An 18,441-nucleotide genomic window follows, 5' to 3' on the forward strand; every position below is an offset into this window, starting at 1 on the left:
CATTTCATCTTCCCTGGATCCCTTCTTTTAAACGAGACGGGGGAAGCCACTCTCTTTCAAGGCCAATTGACCTCTCTTCGCAAGATGCAGTGCAACGATGCAGACGCTTTGCATGTCGAGGCAGCTCGAAGATAAGATAATAGGTTAGTTACATGACAATCCCTGTACGTATTTTTCCGCGAGTTGGGTTTGGGGAAATACAGTTGACCACTTTGGCCCCCCTGTCTCTCCGCGGCAAACCCGTAACGATACCGCTGATTACAAAAGCGGTGAGCTCCGAGTGGCTGGCTGCCAGTTAAACTTGGTGTATTTTTAGCCTGTCTTAGTTTTTGCCGTGAAATGTTCCGCGCCGAGCCTTGGTCGAGTTCGATATCAGTCAAAAAATAAAAATAAAAAAAAAAAAAAAAAAAAAATAAACCAGAAAAAAAAAGTCAAAGTGAAAGAGTCATAATTTTCTGGCTTGGGATCTCCTTTCTCTTCCGCTCCACTCTCACTACCTTTAAAAAAAAGTTCTTTTCTTCTCTGTGCCAATTGCGCTTCATCTATTTACTCTGACTCACTGTCACTTTTGCTTTCACATATCTCTCTGATCCTTTCTCTTCCTCTTTGAAGCTCAGTTCCTCTCTTTTATCCCACCACTCTGCCTCGAGCTCATACCCCGCCTTCACAATGTCCGCAACCAACGGCCACGCCAATGGCGTGAATGGTGTCAACGGTGAGTCTGGGTGTTTATTTTTCTTGCAGCCCTCAGATACTTATTTGAAATTTGCTCTACTGACACACTCCCTGCCTCCAGGGACAGGTCTCCCCAATCACCCAGGTTACACAGCCATTCCTGCCCGAGAGAACCCACACCCACACACTGCCAGAAATCCATACGGCCACAATGCCGGAGTCACAGACTTCCTCAGCAACGTCTCGAGGTTTAAGATCATCGAGAGTACTCTACGAGAGGGCGAACAGTTCGCCAATGCGTTCTTTGATACCCAGAAGAAGATTGAGATCGCCAAGGCACTGGACGACTTTGGCGTTGACTATGTGAGTCATACTTACCTTGGGGACCCTTGGCCTAATTTGTTTATCGCCAGACATCGGAGGGGAAAAAAAATTAAAAAAAAAAAAATAAAGTAAAAAATGACAAGAAAATTAAACAAAGAAAGCTGACATGGTTGTCGGGTAGATTGAACTCACTAGTCCGTGCGCTTCGGAACAATCGAGGAAGGATTGTGAAGCTATCTGCAAGCTTGGATTGAAGGCTAAGGTCGGTGCCTCCACGTGCTTAACGCTGTGACAGGCCGAGGGACAACTAAGCTGACCTCTTTATTTTGCCGCTGTAGATTCTCACACATATCAGATGTCACATGGACGATGCCCGAGTCGCGGTGGAAACCGGTGTCGATGGAGTGTAAGCCTCTCTTGCTGCATGTGTGTATAATTGTGCCGTGTGTTGCAGGCCATTGACATATTCAATAGTGATGTCGTTATCGGCACATCGTCCTACCTCCGCGAGCATTCCCATGGAAAGGATATGACATACATCAAGAACACTGCGATTGAGGTCATCGAATTCGTCAAGTCCAAGGGCATTGAGGTCAGATTCTCCAGCGAAGACTCTTTCAGATCTGATTTGGTAGAGCTTCTCTCTCTGTACTCTGCCGTGGACCAAGTCGGTGTCAATCGAGTTGGTATTGCAGATACCGTTGGCTGCGCCTCCCCTCGCCAAGTCTACGAGCTCGTCCGTGTCCTGCGTGGCGTCGTCAAGTGCGACATCGAAATTCACCTGCACAATGACACCGGATGTGCGATTGCCAACGCCTACTGTGCCTTGGAAGGTGGTGCCACCCACGTTGACACCTCTGTTCTCGGCATCGGTGAACGCAATGGTATCACCCCTCTCGGAGGTCTCATGGCCCGCATGATCGCCGTTGATCGCGACTACGTGATGAGCAAGTACAAGCTCCACAAGCTCAAGGACATCGAGGACCTCGTCGCCGAAGCTGTCGAGATCAACATTCCTTTCAACAACTACATCACCGGCTTCTGCGCCTTCACCCACAAGGCCGGTATCCATGCCAAGGCCATCCTGAACAACCCTAGCACATATGAGATCATCAACCCGGCCGACTTCGGCATGACGAGATACGTGCATTTTGCCTCCCGGCTCACCGGCTGGAATGCCATCAAGTCACGTGCTCAACAACTCAACCTCGAGATGACCGACGCACAGTACAAGGAGTGCACGGCCAAGATCAAGGCGCTCGCCGACATCAGGCCTATCGCCATCGACGATGCGGACAGCATTATTCGTGCATACCACAGAAACCTCAAGTCCGGCGAGGACCACCCCCTCCTGGACCTCACTGCCGACGAGAAGGCGCAGTTCGCAGCCAAGGAGAAGGAGTACACAGAGGCATAGAGTAGGCGTTCTGCTTTTGGTTTTCAAAAATTTACTTACTCTTCTCCTTTCCTGTTTCCCCCCGGTCGCCCCGCCGCTCTTATACCATCACCCCCCTTTTCCTCCTTTCGGCCACTTTTGTTTCCCCTTTGCTCTCTCGTACACTCTCTTTCGGTCGGCCCCCGATATTAATTTCTTTTTGTTGTTATAATTTTAAAGTGCTTTGGATGATGATACGAGGAACGGTTACGAAACAGCCCTGGTGAGGCGACGGCCTTCCCGAAGAGTGCGAATTTAGAGAGACATTTTCTCTTGGGATCTTTTTTCTTTTTTTTTTTTTTTTTTTTTCGTCTTCCATCTTCTTCTCGGTAGAAGGTATTACCCCTCCAAAAGTTACTACACAACAGGGAGCCTCGAGTCTCGGTAAATTATAAGTGTCGTAAAGAGAAAATAAAACCGCAAAATGTGATACGATGCTTGCTTTCCCCCTGTATATACGTAGAATGAGGGTGTAAATAAGCGGTGAATGGCGTAGAACTTGTTATACCGTTCGGGCAACCCACCTGCCTATTTAGGAAACCAGTGTATCGGCAGGTTGGGAGATTCCAAAACACATGCCCAGCCTTCAATGAGAGCAAAAACATATATGTAGGAAGGGCGTCAGGAACAAATGCTACTCCACTTCACAGCCATCCTCGTGCTTGGCATCAATTCACAGTCAGATCCGGATACGTACGTGCCCGTCCCTTCTGTACGCCTTTAACCATTCTTTTCTCTTCGTCCTTCTTCTCCCTTTGAACATCCCGTCGAAATCAACCCACCAGAAAGTTCGCTCCCGAACATCCTCCCAACCAGCGCCTGAAGCGTGGATTCTCCAAGATATCTAGGGCTTGTCCAGACGTTATTGCTTCGTCTAGAGTCTAATCTCTTTGGTCAAGGGTAGATTTCCCTTTTTGACTTGTTTTGTAAGTATGCTACAACGAACCGGAAGTAGAGATATCTCCTTGCTTGTCTATCGTAGATTGAGGAACTGCGAGACATTTGTTATTATTATTTTTCTTTTCTTTTTTTTTAAAAAAAAAAGAAAAAGAAAAACCTCACAATCTCTCACCGTCGCTTTAACTCTTCCCACGACATCCGTCGTCGGCTGGCTTGCCCTGTTGTCCAGGAGGAGCTCAGCTGAAAGATGAGAAGGGAGAAGAGATCGAAGTACTTCTCTGGTACTGGAAGAAGCTGGCAACGTTACTTCCAGATTGATCTGCGGTGGCCTACGTCCCAGTGGGGTTGTCTGGATGTATGATTTCGTTCAAAACAGAACCCGAGGTCCACCTGGATGTGCTCAGTTGCCTGTCAAAGGAAGCCTGAGGGAAGATTGGGAGGTTAAGACGGTAGAAAGGGAATGTGGGAAGGAAAGCTGGTGACTGGACGTAGAATCTCAAGTTCATTTGCAACACGGGAGAGTATGAGCGGATCAGTCACTTTTCTCACACGCGAACAAAAGTATCATATATAAAATATATATGTACGGAATATATATTTCCTAAAAGGAGCAGAGGATATCCATTGTGCACAGGACGCGAGCATCCTGAGTGAAGAACGGCATTTGCAACTCATCTGCCTTGTTTGAGGGATTCCATTGCCTGCAGTCTGTCCAGTGCAGTGCTCTTTGCAGCACATCTGCTGGTGGCCGGTCGCCCCGATGGTGCGACTTTAGCCAGAGGGGGAAGGCCGGTCCTTGCTGTGATCAGATTCCGGGGAAGGAAACAGATACATAGCTCTAGCCAACCAACCGGGACGACCAAGTCAACCTGTGACCGGAGGCGTCTGCAGGTTCAAGCTGAGACCGCCCGCTTGCTGCAGCCAGGTCAACAACAACAACAACAGCAGCAGCAGCAGCAACAGCAACAGAAAGCAGCACCATTTGACAACGGCAGCAAGACCTGCGCCGACGATGAGCGAAAAAAAAAGAAAAAAGATAGGAGAGGGCCGCGGTCTAATTGGGCAGCCCGAACCGGCTAGTTTTCGGGCGGCTCGATAACGGTAAAAGACACACTTACGCCTCTGGTACGTCCGGAACCCACAGGCCAGCGGGACATGGCACGAGGGCTGTGGGCGCTGATTGGCCCAGTTCTCGGAATCTGGTAACAATGGCAGCTCCACAGTGTATCTGCAGTACGCCTGTGACGGTATCCACCAGTGACATCATCGGGGGTGTTTTGGGGAGGGAAACGCGGGCGGGGGAGCTCTTTCCCTCCCCGGTCGTCAAGGGTGGCCGGATCGGGTAGCCGAGGGGTTAGTTGAGCCACAAATTGGGTAAGAAGAGGAAGTAGTAGCAGCAGCAGAAGCCACCAAAAAAAAAAAAAAAGGAAAGGGGGTAGATGCAGAAGGAACTCTATGCAGCTTCGTCACAGCGAGTCAAGTCACTCCAGCCGTTGAGTACGACCAAAGTACCTGCCGAGTTAGGGGAGTTATGCGGAGGGAGAGTGATTGTGGTGGCTGGTGGGTTTCATCGTGACATCGTCATCTTGCAGGAACAGCAGCAGCGCGTGAAACGGGTGAACTTTCTTTTTTTCTTCTGCTCGGACAGTTGCTCGCCCACGGAAACGTCGCCCTCCCAGCCAACGGGGGAAGGCCGAGACCCCCTACGACGATACACCATTGCTGGGGTAGACGATCTGACGAAAGTCAATATTTGATTTTTTTGGTCTTTTCCCTCACTCTCTTTCTTTTTCTTTTCCCTTTTTTTTTGTTTTTTTTTACTTTCTCAAGTGGATATTAACGACACGCTCCTCCGGCGCCTTTTTGTCTTTTGTCTTTTTTGTTTTTTTTTTTTCTATGGACGAGACCCCTGCAAGCCTCTGACAGGCCGGCGGGTGAGAGGCTAACCCAACATGCTGGATTTTATCCCTCTCCGGGAAGTAGAAAAAGGGACAAGGGAGAGGGGGGAAAAAAAGGAACCAGGACGGGGTTCGGTGTGAGCGATGTGAAGCAGGGCTACTGTGGGAGTCTGGCCCTGGCGTTTCCCATTACGTCAGTTGGACAAGACCCGGCCCACAGTGCGCTCGCTCGGTCTTAGAGTTCTCCCCAGCGATACGGAATCTTAGGAGGCCGGAAGCAGATGCTTCGACGGGCAAAAAGGCGGGCGGCTAATTTGTCCAGAGCACGCTTGCGGGTATAAATAAGAAATACATAGTTAGTGTGACAGCCCTCCTTGCATGCTCCAGGAGAGACGATCACAGCGGTTCGCCGGGGAGGTTGCTCGGTCTCACCCATCCTGCAACGCAGGGTGCAGCCCCTTCTTGAGGCAGGTAGAAAAAAGAAGCGGTCAAATGACGGACTGTACAGAGTAACAGGGAAGCCCACCTCCCTCGAAGGACAAGACGCTCTCAGCGGCATAGAGGATAAAGGGGAAAAGTCAATAGGCCAGACGCAAGGATCAGATGCAGAGACCGCATTTCCACGTCAACCCCAGTGGCACGTCGCTGAGAAAAGGGAGGGAAGAATGGATGCAAAGCTCTCTTCGACCCTATGCCAAAAAAAATTAGGGGGAAAATAGGACGCTGTAATGACGAGCCCGAAAAGAGAGAGGAAAAAAAAAAAAAAAAAAAAAAAGAGGGAGAGGGGGGAGAAAGAGAAAGGATTAGTTGGCATCGGCAAGCAGGGTTGTGGCAGTTCGGAGCATGTGCTATGTAACTCAACAGCAGACTGATAGTTTAGTGATTTTCATTTTGTGTGCAGGCCCCTCGAGGGGGAGACAAGCAGAGACGCAGCAGCAACAGCAGTCTTTTCCGCTGCTGATTATCCACTACAGCGCTGCTCTTCACTCCTGTAGAGTTAAAATTATTTAGCTTCACACTCGACTAGTCCGCTACCTCTTTGGCCTCCCTCCCTCCCTCACGCGCTGTCTTCCTCTCTCCCTCTCCCTCTGCGCCCGTCTGTCCAGTTCACTTTTCCTTATTCCTCATCACTCCTCTCCCCCCACATCCTCCTCGGTCTCCTCCACAACGCGATTCGCATCCTTGCACCGAAGATTCTCCTCTGCCTTTCCTCCTTCACCCTGTTTTCGATCAGCTTGTTTGTCTCCCGGTCCTCAAAAGCTCCATTCCGCTGAATCACACAGCCGAAAGAATTTGGCCCTTCTCTTGAGAATTCTGTTAAGCTTTCCTTCATTGTTTCCTGCTTCTGATTAGCCAAAAAGAACATATCTCTTGTGGTATCACTTGGATTCTCTGCTTGTTCAGAGTGAAATCCTCAAAGGTGAAGAAGGTAAGCAGTTCATAAAATAACGCTTTTTTCAGCAACAGAGTGTACCTTTTAAACCTAAGAGCCAAATCTTGGGCGATGTTAAAACACTTTAACACTTTAACTTTTTTTTTTTTTCCCTCCCCTCCCATTCCATCAAACCCACATCTACAGTTCTATCACTATTTTCGCAGCTCTGAGAGGAGCACTTTATTGTCTGTGGGGCTTACTACCTCAAGCCAGCCTGGACTTGACCACTGCACGCATTTTTGTTTTTTCCCCCCCTTTCACTGCATCTTGTTGTTGAATGAACAGGAGATGTCCATTTTCCTCCCTTGTGCTTGGTTCTGTTGGTGTGCTACCCTTGTTGCTGTCAACGTTAGTTACCTGATTACCTCATTTTGGCTTCCCCGCCGCTGCGCCATTAGAAAATCCCACCACCACAAACCACCACTACCGCCGCCTCCCTCTTAACCTTGTCTCTCAACGCTGCCTCACTCCATCCATTCCTCCCCTCCCATTTTCTTTCCCTCTCTCTCTCTCTCTCTCTCTGTCTCTTACTCCTTAATTACCCTCTGAGCTTAACCTGACGTTTTCCGCTTGGCTTAGACGTGCTTGATTGGCCTCGGCATTTCCGAAGTCAAAATCACTCCGGCTTGCGATACAAAAGTTGAAATCAACCGAGGGGTGAGTAGCAGGCGTCTTGTTGCTCGTGTGCCTCTTTCCTACAGTACAGACGTGCGTTTTTATTGTGTTCTGCCAAAGTACCCCGGGTCCCGCAGCCTTCCTTGCTTTGCTACGCTGTTATCACTATCACACCCTGTTTCATTGGCAGAGCCTGCCACTCATTCTCCGAATCTTGCTGTGTCGACCCACGAGGGCCATTATGGCACGTCTAAAAAAAAAAAAAAAAAGGAAGAAGGAGAAGAAAAAGAAAAAGAAAAAGGAGAGGAATGTATTAAAAAAAAGCGTAGGGCAAGGCCTGAACTGTAGCGTGGCAAAGCCCTGTTAACATAGGGAGCAATGGCATTTCCAACCCCACCGTGCTTCTAGATCTTTTATTTTCAAACTCTCTTGTTTGCCACGATACTTATGAGATTATTTGGCTAACTTCATTACAAGGAGTGAATCTCACTAGAACTATTTCCTTACGTTTGGCGCAGCCTCCAGTCCACCATATTAGACCCCGCTCACCTTTCTTCCCGGCGGTTTTTGACTTGCATACGACGGTGATAAACTCTGGCAAGACACGCTTCGCTGCACTGGCTTGCTTCTTCATTTCTACTACATATTGGAAAGTGCGGCGAAGGAAAGGCCCACATTGCTAAGGCGCATCGGAGGGAAGCTCATCGACTTCAAGCAAGAAACCCGACATCACCATAATCAATGCCATCCTTGGTGCATTCCTCATACTCCTCCTCCCACTCCGACCCTTCATCATCCAAAATGGCGCCTCCAGCAACCCCGGCTGAGGAAACCTCGGTATCGTGCCCCTGCCCAAGATCATTCCATCCTCTCTCGTTGATGCGGGATTTGGAGAGCTGACCTGCTGCCTACTCCATAGACCGGCGAAACTGATATTTTATTCAAAAACGAGCTGATCGACCGTGTAACATTTGAACAGATTTTGGAAATGGACGACGACGAGGAAGAGCGAGAATTCAGCAAAGGCATCGTCTATGGCTTTTTCGAGCAGGCGGAGGCCACCTTTGACAACATAGAACAGGCAATGTGAGTAGCGCACCGTATGACGTCATCGCAATACCTCGTGACACACTCTCAAAAGTTCCGACAAATCCCTTATACACCCACCACGACTTGGGCAATCAAACCCTACGATTATCCGACGAGCTTCCCCTCTTCCTGTCTTTTCTTTTCTTCCCCTCCTTTTTCTTTCCCCGCTGAATTTGATTTGCTGACGGAAGTTTTGCTGGTTTAGCAACTCCAAAAACCTCGAAGAAGTCTCCCAATTGGGACATTTTCTAAAAGGCTCCTCAGCCACCCTTGGACTCAACAAGGTTAAAGAATCGTGCGAGAAGATCCAACACTTTGGTGCCCAAAAGGACGAGTCCGGTACTCGGTTTGAGCCCGACCAAGCCAAGTGTCTAGCAAAAGCTAGCAGGGTTCTTACCGATGTGAAGCAAGAATACAAGGAGGTTTCCAACTTGCTGAAGCGCTTTTACGGTGCTCCAATGGAGTAATAGATCTGATTAGGTTGTTCCCTTCATTCTCAAGTTCTCAGGCCACCTATTCATCTATGTATTACCTCCTTCACACTGTAACCCCGCAATCCTCTGATCATATCTTTTCTTATTTTGCATCTCTTTCCCACTCCACTGGCCTTTGCTGGGATTCGGGTCGAAGCACTCGTCTTCTCAACGTGCCCTAGGCACAGAAAGACCGAGGAACAAGAGGAATGAAAACATTTGGGAGTTCATATCAACGGTCGGGTTTATTTATCTCGTTTTCTATTTTATTTTATTTTCTTTCCTTTCCTTTTTTATTGTGGTATCTCGCAATCAAGAAACGGCGTTCTTGCTTTTCTTTCACCTTTTCTTTTCCCTGCCCCTTTTTTTCTATATTCTCAACGATACACGGGAGACAAAATGGAGAAATAAGCTTCCTTCGTGGGATTCTGTTTTTCCTTCTTTTCTTGTTCTTGTTCTTTTTCTTTCTTTTTTTTCCCCCTAAACTACCTACGGAAAGGACAGAAGCGGGAGAAGGGGGATGGAAAAAGGGAATGAATCCTTAGAAGAATGATTGAAATGATCCATGATTAATTTTTTTTTCTCTTTTTCTCCTTTTTCTTTATATTTTCTTTTCAAAAAAAAAAAAAAGAAAAAGAAATTGTTGGCTTGTTTGCTTATATGGCTACTAGAAAAGTATGAGTGAGAGCTTTTAGCTAGCTAGCTAATGTAGCTTACCCCGTGTGGAGTATGCCTTGTGGAAGAAGAGAAGATACGCAATATATTTAATACTCCCTATACGGAGTATGTTTCTGATCATTATTTCTTTTGTAATCTTTCCACTGGGAGTTCTTCATCAAGCCCGCTATGCCCCATCTGGCATGGCGCCTCGCTGCAAATAGTCTCGCGCCGTTCTCTCAGTCCTGTGTTTATCACTTTGGAAGTCTTCACTTGCTAGCAATGCCATGACCGCGTCGCCCTTCAAGTTATATAACACCTCCTTCAATTGCCTGTGTTGCAAGCATTTCCTCTTTTCCATTTCAATCTAGTCCTCACTTCCATCACACTGTTAGCTGCCTTCTCCTGGCCTTTCCTTGCCTTCATTCATCGTGCATCTGAGATCAGTGTTCTCCGTATCCATCTTCCTCTTTCTCTCTCTCTCTCTCTCTCTTTCCCCCTCCCTTTTCTCTATGCCTCTTGATCTCATACTCTTCAACTCTCTATACTTTTTGCTGTGATTGTCTATTACCATCTAGGCTTCGATCCAACTATATCCTCTCTTCTCTGTCTCTGTGGTCACTGCATCATCTTGATGCTGGATCTTCTTTCCTTTTCTAGCACTTGAGCTAGCACACTTAAGCTGATGTGGAATTGAAATCAATGCTGCTTGCTTTGCTTCTGATTAATGACACAAATGCCTCGTAGTTTGGGGACTCTGAACATGAACTTCAATAGATTGATCTTCAGTGGTGTACAATGACAAGAATATGCAATTCTATCTGGCCAAGAGATAATTCCCAGCTTTCCTATGCTGCTGTTCAAAGCAGAATGCTGGATTGGGTTCATTTGTCCAACCTCCGGGCCCCCTTCCAGCTGACACTGGTAGTCCGGGCTTGTCTCTTTGTCCTGTTTGAAAATGGAAGCAGAACCACCTGGTGAGACGTCGTGAGACCGGCAGATTAATCTGCAACGCAACGAGCCAAGGGTAAAGATTGGGTTGCATATAACAATCGGCCGTGTGGAGCTGAATACACGAGCGAGATGACGTGGGCCTGGCCATCATGATTCCACGGAATGTTATCTCTGGGAATCACTATGGAGATGTGCTGCAGCAATCAAGAGGGATCAGCGACCCCTACATCCTCATGCCCTTTCAATAATCTGTATATAAGTGGGGGGTTATTCCCTTGGAAATCATCCTCTGATCGCTCAGGAAGCATAAACAGATGGCCCCAGAGTACCAATTGGGAATGGCAGTCAATCTGGATGATATAATATTACACCAAACCCCCGGGTTGTCAAGGTCTTCATTCAATCCCAGCAAAAAGATATCTCAAGGAACACACATGGCTCTTCTTCCTGTCCCTCTCTCCTCCAAGTCTCTCTCAACCTACATTGCCCTCCATGATTATTTCCACTTCTGCTGCTTCCACTCCCGCACATACTCCTGGACCACCACCAGCTTTCCTCCCATCAGCCCTACCCCAGAAACTCCTATCCAGGCGATTGCAGGCCCAGCATCACCCCCATTATGTTCAAGCCATCCACTACATGTGCAATGTCACAGATGTGCTTCAAGAGTACCAGTGAACTGCAACATGAACATGAACATGAATCAGAACCAGAGTTGGGATTGTCCATCACAGAGAGTCTTCATGCGTTTCACTTCAATCAGGCACTTCAGGATATTGAGGCTGTGGCTTTCACTGCCATCAGTCTTTCCGTGCATGAAGCAAGCACAGAGCCAAGCCTCAGGACAGATGAGAGATCAACATCTACATGTCTTGATCAGTTCATGACATGCTCTGTCATCTTGGCTGTAGACTATCTCACCAGCAATCATGACTCTTCTCCCATGTGCGAAAGCTGTGACACCAAGTCAAGCCCGCTCCCTACAGCAGCAAATAGCATGAAATCAAGCATGTGACAGGTATGGCTGAGTTTCCTTCCTCTCCTTTCTTTTGTCTATAATGTGTTGTCCTTATTATATCATTGACATCACCCTTTCAATCCTGCCAGGCCAGTCAATTGTGATCAATTTGGACAATGTAGATGGAGTGAAACATCTAGCCCACTACAGATAGAGACATTTACAGAAGTGAGAACTGGAACCAGTGAAGTACCATATACTTCTCTGATCTCCCTCCATTCATTGAAAGACCTAGTGAGCCAAACCCAGGTCTCTGGTCAGGCTCCATTGCAAGGCCCTGCGGGGAATGCGGATCTGTGTCCTCCAGAGCAGCTGGCTGTGGAAGTACCTATGGGCTATAATGGTTTACCCCATCCTATTTACCCTTCAGCTGTTGACGCCAGCATTGCGCCCGGCGGTAAGTGGAATACCTACAACTACATCATCAGTCTCGATACGGAGATGATGTTGCGGAAGATGATTAAATGACTAGTGAAGGTGAGAGCAGCTCAAGGGTCGTATCTCTGAAGCAGAACACACTTTGCTTGTTCATCAAGATATCAAAAGCAATACAACACATCAAGCTATCCATTGTTTCTAACTTGCTAGTGCTCCTGATGAGTGATATCCCGATGCTTGTGTCTGTTGTTGCCTCATCGATTGAACATCTTACAGGCTACTTGCTGGTGGGCAAGAGGCTCATCTGTAGCTCAGAAAGAGCCTCACAGAGATTCTTGCAACTTCTGATTATGACAAAAGAATGCAGGATCAAGGACGCAAGACATGCTGATGATTTCATAAGAAGAACACACAGCTTCTGTTTATGGTAGAAGAGAGCTGATTCTGGCTAGGTATCGAGAGATCTTTTCTGCTGTGAACAATGGGCATATAGCAACTGCAGCAATCAATGCTTCAAATATATAGAAAATGAACACACCTAGTTAAATCTACCACTCTTTCACTGATACCGAGAGCTTTCAAGGCTTCTGAGGATATAAGATAATCTGTTTGTAGCACACTTGTACTCAGCATTCAAGATATTGTACCAAAGTAGAATAGAGACACTGGTGCCTACAGCCACCTCAGTATAATACCAACCAACTTACATTTCACATCCATACAAAGCCCTGGTGCCATGTAATAAAGTACAGCCGTCGCGGTACGCTCTATTTGCGGTTACAAGGCATTGAAACTCTAAGGATTACTGGACAGACTCGCGGCTATTACTTGACCGCTGTGAGAAGCTTTTGGCCAATAATTCCTGTGCCCCCAGCAATAGTTAAATGGTCGTAATATAAGAACCCCCCCACCCAAATAACCTCTAAGCACCATAGGGGGGTCTGCATTCAGCGAAAATCCGCTTTTGGCACTGGGGTTGCATTTGGGTTGAGGGCGAGCGGCTTTAATCTGGATTGGCGAGAGGCTTTCCTGAAGCCTAGGGCTGAAGGCGGGCGTGAAGTGTAGAGCAGGGTAAAGGCAGGGTGAGCGACAGCCCTCGCTGGCAAGCAAAAATCGAGCTCCTCGTGTAAATTTTCCAATAAATGATTGTGCCAAGTCCGGAAAAGGATCCATGTGCTTGAGGTTCCAGCCTTGTGTTGGATGACAACTTCACAAAGCAACACAGAGGGGTGATATTGTTCTGGCTAAAGCGGTTAACCTCGTTTTGACATCCTACATTTGCCACTCCCTGCTCACACACTTTAAACGATTGCCAAATGGATCTGGCTTCACACTGATTCCTTACTATTTATAAAACTGTCGCATGTATTTTTTAACCGCTCTGGGCTCCAGGGGTCTTATCTATCCTACCGAACCCACCCGATGATACCCTTAAGCCACAGAGTGATTTGAAGACCTCAATTTGAGCTAGAGCACCAGTTGATACATGTTTTGTCGGGCTGCCATCAGCAAAGCAAGCTGCCAAATTCGGGATTGGTTTGGTTCGTTTCGTACCCAATTTCCCTCCCCTTCATCGTCCATTTCCTGACAATGTTGTGCCGTAGCTAACACTCTATTTGAGGTACGGTGGATGCGACCCACAGTACGGAGGACGAGCACCTGTCAATACCATTTATTTGGCTCAGCGTCCCCGACCAGTGCAGCATAGATTCTAAGCCCAAGGGAAGGGTGGGGATGTCTGTCAACAATCCGGGACTGCTCACATTCCTGGAGGGCCAACGTCAGCGCTGGTAGGTTGATTCTGCAGGAGGCGGTTGACGAGCTAGTCATGGCCCGGAAATATGAGCTCCGTTGATATAAGCTTTGTGATGAAACAAACCTTCAGGAGCCTAAGCTGTTTGATGGATCTGTTGGATGCAACCTTGCACTTGTTTTCAAAAACAAAACCATATATATATACTCCGTATACGGAGTATACATGTATATATAAAAGCAAATAGTCAGACCACACCCCCGAGACCCTAGCAACCATAGTCTGACTATAATATATTATTATTATTATTATTATTATTATTATTATTATTCATTATAATCTTATGCAGTCAGTTCTATAATATATCTAATAGCAGGCTTTACATTATGTTTGGGACTCTGCACTGGAACTCTCATAAGAACGAGGTAGAGTTTGTTGAGAGGCCTCTCGGATCATCAAATCTAGAAAGAACTTTAGTTTGCGATAGATGCAGAGCCAAGAAGGTAACAAATGAAAATTCTGGATCACATACATTGTAGAGATCAGGACATTCATACTGACAGATTTGATCTATGTCCGTAGGTCAAATGCAGTCCCGCTCATGATGGCTGCGGCCGATGCAAGCGCCTTGGAAAGAAATGCACTTTCGCTTCCATAAAGCATCGGGGCAATAAGAGAATACAGAAGGCAAGCATCAATATTCCACAGAACGAGCACGCGCCGGCCCTGTTGACTCCGTCGTCAGCCCCTTCAAGCTCCGAAATAACCGAGCATGAGGAAAGGTTGTGTTCAGACAAGCAGCCCATTGCGTCTTCACTCCCGGCGGATGGCAATGTTGTTGCTGAGCAAGGACAACAGTTGCTTGCAGAACTTCCAACACATAGATTGACCGACATCCCACTGAACATTTTCCAGTCTTTTCTTGCTGGATTTGATCAACGAGCTCGTGATAGAGATGGAGATAACACCTCCAACGATACCCTCTCACCATCGCCTAGTTTCTCCACGAGCTTACCCAGAACGGGCCCTGAGTCAATCCAACCTACGGCTGCTAGGACGTCTGAAAATCTCCCATCATCGCCATTAAGCTTAGGAGATGAGATGTTACGGTACTCCCCATCTTCCGGACAATCCCAAGATTTGTCCCTCGACATGGGCTGCATCGCTACGCCCACATCCTTACACATATCCAGCTTAGCCTCAACTGCATTTTCGTCTGAGAACCCCCTGGGGAAGTCATGCCGGTGCTTGGCTGCAGTTATCTTCGCCGTCGAGGAATTTGAGGCTAGTTATAACTCTGGCAAGCGCGCCGAACTGGACTCCATCATCGCGTATCAGAAGGAAGCCATCAAGTTCTGTCGTTCGAAGCTCAAGTGCGGCGGTTGTATGACTAAGAGAGAGAATCTTGTTCTATTGGTTTTCATGGCCGAAAGGCTCGTTGCGGGTTGTGGACAGATTGTCGGATTGTACCATATGAAAGACGGCGACACCAGGGCAGGCTTGGTACCATCCTCCTTGCCGGGTTGCTCGCCCACCGATGGCCATTCGCATCATGCCAACGTTGAGGATCGAGACCTTGCTACATCCGCTTGTTCCTCTTCACCCAAGACCGACTATAGGCACTCCGGCCAAATCGTATCAACGCGCACGAGAACATCGTCGGACTGGCGAAAACTCCTTCTAGGCGACTACGAGATCAGTTCCCCCCTGGAATGGGAGCATCTGGTCCGCGTTCTAATCCTTCTCCAATTAAGGGCGGTGATGGAGTTGTTAGCAGACCTGAAGAACGTGGGTAGCAAGGTTCTGTGAGAGGCGCAGACAGCAAACCTGGCGCGAGCTGAAATAAGACTCGGCGAACTTGAGAAAGATATATACAGAGGTGAATGCTCTACTCCGTAAACATTCCTAGTATGAAGTTTGTTTTCGAGTGCCGATCCTTATGCACACGTTTTTAAGCCAACTAAAAGGTTACGTGCGTGATATAGAAGAAGGTTGGTGCTTGAGGATTTATTAACTAGTTAAGCCCTCGTCACTGGCGCGTACTCAGAATGTTTAACTACGGCATTCACCACTTCATCACAATACACTACATAGCTCCAATGCTGATCATGCCAAGGTCCGGAAAGAGCGCGCTCTGGCACTTAATGGAACATGACCCGAACACCCTTTGTATCCAGCTTTGGCAAAGGTACTATCAAATCATGAGCTGGCATGACGTCCGACTCGTCTGTCTCGTAAAGGCTGAAACCGGCACCTCCCGGGCGGAACAGGGCGGCGAGGATGTGATTAAGTTCACAATAGGCAAGACTATTCAAATTGGCAAGTCAGAGACGTTATCCCCTCCGGTCAACCCGATTGACAATAGGGCCGGGTTTAAAGGACAGGCTTACTTCATTCCCAAACAGTGCCGTGACCCCTTTGAAAATGGGATGAAGTTGCGATTCATCTCGGGAGTAACGTTCTCCAGCCATCGCTCAGGTATAAATTCTAATGGTCGCGGAAAAAAGTGAGGATTGCGATGCGCGAAGTATGCGGACATGCCAACCGGAACGCCGGCTGGGATCACCCACTCCTTGAACCGGAGAGCTTGTTTCGGAGAAACACGCGGACGGCGGTGCATTGTGCCGTAGCTGAGGCTATTACACAATGTCAGTCAGTCAGCTGTTTTTAATGATGGTTCAGCCACCAGAGACACGAGGAAAGAATACCGAAGGCCCTCTTTAACCAATGCCTGCAAATATGCTACCTTCTCCAGTTGGGCCCAAGTCGGTTTCCTCTGAGGGTAGCCCTCCATGACAGGCTTCAGCTCTTCTTCTAAACGTTTCCTGATAGCTGGATTGGCCATTATGTGATAGCAAAGGAAGCCCATCGTCCCAGCTGTGGTGATTGTGCCAGAACCAATTAGGACTTGGGCTTCCTTCGACAGGCGCTCGTCTGTGAGCTCAGATGGCGGAAGGTCACTGCTGACCATATGCCGGAAAAGGGTGAGGCGCCCACCCATCGCTGTCGTATCTTTGGATCCTAGGGCAGCCTTTTCACGCTTGGCCACGCGGAGATGTTCGTCGCACATCTAAAAAGTGTCAGCAGGGAAATGAAGATAGAGATGATGGGATTTGGGGCTTATTGATACCAGCTTGAACTTGTTGAAAGTCTGACTCCTGGCATCCAGTTTCGCGAGAATGCTCTCGGGAATAAGACGGATGAAACTATTCGGATTAGCAAATGAACTTTATGGATGCGGAGGTTACTTACTGGATTAGCCAAGGCAGACCCATGAACAGAGGCAGCGATACTATACCACTATGGAAAAGTTCAAACCACCATGGAGCGAACTCCGGATCGTCCACGAGATTGGGCGGGTCATCAATACAAATCCTGTTGATCACGTCGCCAGAGAAGGCTGTGAAGGCATGATCCAGTCTCACTACTTTCCCAGTTCCCTTAAACCCTTCGAACCGTTCTATAATTAGCTTCTCGCAAAGCTCTGCCACCATGGGCTCTAGCTTTGTCACCCCAGCTCGAGAAAAATAGGGGTCGAGTGGCTTTCTCCTCTTGCGGTGGAGGTCATGTCCTATAGTCGCGAGATGAGATCCGTCAAAGTCGACAATACCATCAACGAAACCCTTATACCTTTCCGTTGGGCGGACGGAGCCCGCGACGTAGAGTTCATCGTAGTATTCTGGGTCCCGAATGGAGAGCTCATGTGGGTTAATCCTTACAATTGGTCCTACATAGTTTAAAAGTCGTGAGCTTCATTCCTCTACAACATGCGCACTGGTTCTTGTGCGGTGGAGCTATTGAAAATCACGAAAGTCATAGTACATACCATACTTGTCATGCATCTTCTCAATCTCAAACAGGTATTTCCCTTTCTTGACAACATCGTAGTACAACTCGTACCAACCCGTTACTGCGGCAAGCTTGGGACCCGGAAATTTTGCTATAGGAGAAAAGAAGAGGCGATATATGACTAGGCTGAGAATATAGAACACACTTATAACGAGGATAGCGACGGTAGCACGCAAACCGAGATTTTTGGGCAAGTATGCCTCCATTTGAGATAGACCGATGGAAGCCTTGGAGAAAAGAAGTCGGGAGACGCTTGGGTCAGGGGAAGGGGGGCCTCTCATGGTTCAACGAGGCCTGATGGATAAGTGAAATCACGACGCACAAGTGAGTTGCGGCACCAGACAAGATAAAAGTCTTGAATTCACATTTTATAAAGGGCTTGAACACAAGTCGCGCTATCTTACCGGAATACACTTCTTCAGGGACTTGCTCTTTCGCGGCCCCAAAAACGACCCCAGTCGCTTATTGGGTGACATATCTCGGTAAATCGCCCAATATGGCTATTCTCTATTCGGCGCCTTGAGGAGTCTTACCAAGGTTCCCTTCTGCCCTCTTTGAGGGGCGGAAATTCGCCCGTTCCATCTTTCGACCTATCTATTCGTTTCTTGGGGCTACGGGTTGTTAGCTCGCCTCTCGCTGTCCTGCATCGGGCCTTGCCCTTTAGGCACTTTACCAGAAGAAGAAGATCTGAGTCGAATGTCTTCATACGGCAAATGGCTCTATTCTTACCACCTGGTAGCGTAGTAGAAGTGGAAATGCGCCATTTAAGAGAAGCGGATCACTCCTAGAAGCGCCTGACTGTTCAAAAGCCAGCACTGTGGATGCTGAGATGTCCCGCAGAACGATTGCTCAAGCCGGAAATATCATTGTTATCCATCTCCTTTTGCTGAGCCTGTACGTGTTTATGTATGACAACTTGTCTCGTTTCTCTGCGACCTCAAAGCCTTAACACCCCTTTACCACGGAAACATTCTTCGCGTTTGCATAT

General features: G+C 47.8%; 8 protein-coding genes across 8 annotated transcripts; 5 read left to right on the forward strand and 3 right to left on the reverse strand.

Annotated features, from left to right (window-relative positions):
- Window positions 1-493: 493 nt before the first annotated feature.
- On the forward strand, window positions 494-2,804 carry CIMG_09081 (homocitrate synthase, mitochondrial). Its single transcript, XM_001239459.2, has 5 exons — window positions 494-715; window positions 797-1,038; window positions 1,181-1,261; window positions 1,338-1,405; window positions 1,474-2,804. Exons 1-5 carry the CDS (start codon window positions 670-672, stop codon window positions 2,414-2,416), a joined length of 1,380 nt encoding a protein of 459 aa, XP_001239460.1. The 5' UTR covers window positions 494-669; the 3' UTR covers window positions 2,417-2,804.
- Window positions 2,805-2,824: 20 nt separating this feature from the next.
- On the forward strand, window positions 2,825-4,414 carry CIMG_13574 (uncharacterized protein; the record flags this gene model as incomplete). Its single annotated transcript, XM_004444804.1, has 3 exons — window positions 2,825-3,689; window positions 3,827-3,855; window positions 4,051-4,414. Exons 1-3 carry the CDS (start codon window positions 3,582-3,584, stop codon window positions 4,412-4,414), a joined length of 501 nt encoding a protein of 166 aa, XP_004444861.1. The 5' UTR covers window positions 2,825-3,581.
- Window positions 4,415-5,385: 971 nt separating this feature from the next.
- CIMG_12279 (uncharacterized protein) lies at window positions 5,386-5,985 on the reverse strand. The gene has a single exon (XM_012358322.1). It carries the CDS (start codon window positions 5,666-5,668, stop codon window positions 5,468-5,470), a length of 201 nt encoding a protein of 66 aa, XP_012213745.1. The 5' UTR covers window positions 5,669-5,985; the 3' UTR covers window positions 5,386-5,467.
- A 939-nt stretch (window positions 5,986-6,924) lies between these two features.
- CIMG_09083 (uncharacterized protein) lies at window positions 6,925-7,916 on the reverse strand (the record flags this gene model as incomplete). Its single annotated transcript, XM_001239461.2, has 4 exons — window positions 6,925-7,007; window positions 7,210-7,362; window positions 7,457-7,532; window positions 7,773-7,916. 4 exons carry the CDS (start codon window positions 7,914-7,916, stop codon window positions 6,925-6,927), a joined length of 456 nt encoding a protein of 151 aa, XP_001239462.2.
- Window positions 7,198-9,460, forward strand: CIMG_09084 (osomolarity two-component system, phosphorelay intermediate protein YPD1). Its single transcript, XM_001239462.2, has 4 exons — window positions 7,198-7,324; window positions 7,760-8,119; window positions 8,202-8,368; window positions 8,577-9,460. Exons 2-4 carry the CDS (start codon window positions 8,024-8,026, stop codon window positions 8,836-8,838), a joined length of 525 nt encoding a protein of 174 aa, XP_001239463.2. The 5' UTR covers window positions 7,198-7,324; window positions 7,760-8,023; the 3' UTR covers window positions 8,839-9,460.
- A 1,641-nt stretch (window positions 9,461-11,101) lies between these two features.
- Window positions 11,102-11,980, forward strand: CIMG_09085 (uncharacterized protein; the record flags this gene model as incomplete). Its single annotated transcript, XM_001239463.2, has 3 exons — window positions 11,102-11,400; window positions 11,596-11,870; window positions 11,946-11,980. The coding sequence occupies 3 exons, from the start codon at window positions 11,102-11,104 to the stop codon at window positions 11,978-11,980; spliced, it is 609 nt and encodes a 202-aa protein (XP_001239464.2).
- Window positions 11,981-13,990: 2,010 nt separating this feature from the next.
- On the forward strand, window positions 13,991-15,413 carry CIMG_09087 (uncharacterized protein; the record flags this gene model as incomplete). The annotated part of the gene is made up of 2 exons (XM_001239465.1): window positions 13,991-14,107; window positions 14,187-15,413. The coding sequence occupies 2 exons, from the start codon at window positions 13,991-13,993 to the stop codon at window positions 15,411-15,413; spliced, it is 1,344 nt and encodes a 447-aa protein (XP_001239466.1).
- A 332-nt stretch (window positions 15,414-15,745) lies between these two features.
- Window positions 15,746-17,734, reverse strand: CIMG_09088 (cytochrome P450 family protein; the record flags this gene model as incomplete). The annotated part of the gene is made up of 6 exons (XM_001239466.1): window positions 15,746-15,911; window positions 15,995-16,240; window positions 16,313-16,674; window positions 16,735-16,810; window positions 16,857-17,331; window positions 17,431-17,734. 6 exons carry the CDS (start codon window positions 17,732-17,734, stop codon window positions 15,746-15,748), a joined length of 1,629 nt encoding a protein of 542 aa, XP_001239467.1.
- Between the last annotated feature and the right edge of the window lie 707 nt (window positions 17,735-18,441).

Source organism: Coccidioides immitis, assembly GCF_000149335.2.
Source record: "Coccidioides immitis RS genomic scaffold supercont3.5, whole genome shotgun sequence".
Classification (NCBI taxonomy): Eukaryota; Fungi; Ascomycota; class Eurotiomycetes; order Onygenales; family Onygenaceae; genus Coccidioides; species Coccidioides immitis.

Excerpts from the sequence above, each read along its gene's own strand:
- CIMG_09081 (XM_001239459.2), top strand. The coding sequence starts at position 670 with ATGTCCGCAACCAACGGCCACGCCAATGGCGTGAATGGTGTCAACG. Across the intron at positions 1,262-1,337 it reads AGCTTGGATTGAAGGCTAAG|ATTCTCACACATATCAGATG; the intron begins GTCGGTGCCTCC and ends TTGCCGCTGTAG. Across the intron at positions 1,406-1,473 it reads GAAACCGGTGTCGATGGAGT|TGATGTCGTTATCGGCACAT; the intron begins GTAAGCCTCTCT and ends CATATTCAATAG.
- CIMG_12279 (XM_012358322.1), bottom strand. The coding sequence starts at position 5,668 with ATGGGTGAGACCGAGCAACCTCCCCGGCGAACCGCTGTGATCGTCTCT.
- CIMG_09084 (XM_001239462.2), top strand. The coding sequence starts at position 8,024 with ATGCCATCCTTGGTGCATTCCTCATACTCCTCCTCCCACTCCGACCCT. Across the intron at positions 8,120-8,201 it reads CCCCGGCTGAGGAAACCTCG|ACCGGCGAAACTGATATTTT; the intron begins GTATCGTGCCCC and ends CCTACTCCATAG. Across the intron at positions 8,369-8,576 it reads GACAACATAGAACAGGCAAT|CAACTCCAAAAACCTCGAAG; the intron begins GTGAGTAGCGCA and ends TTGCTGGTTTAG.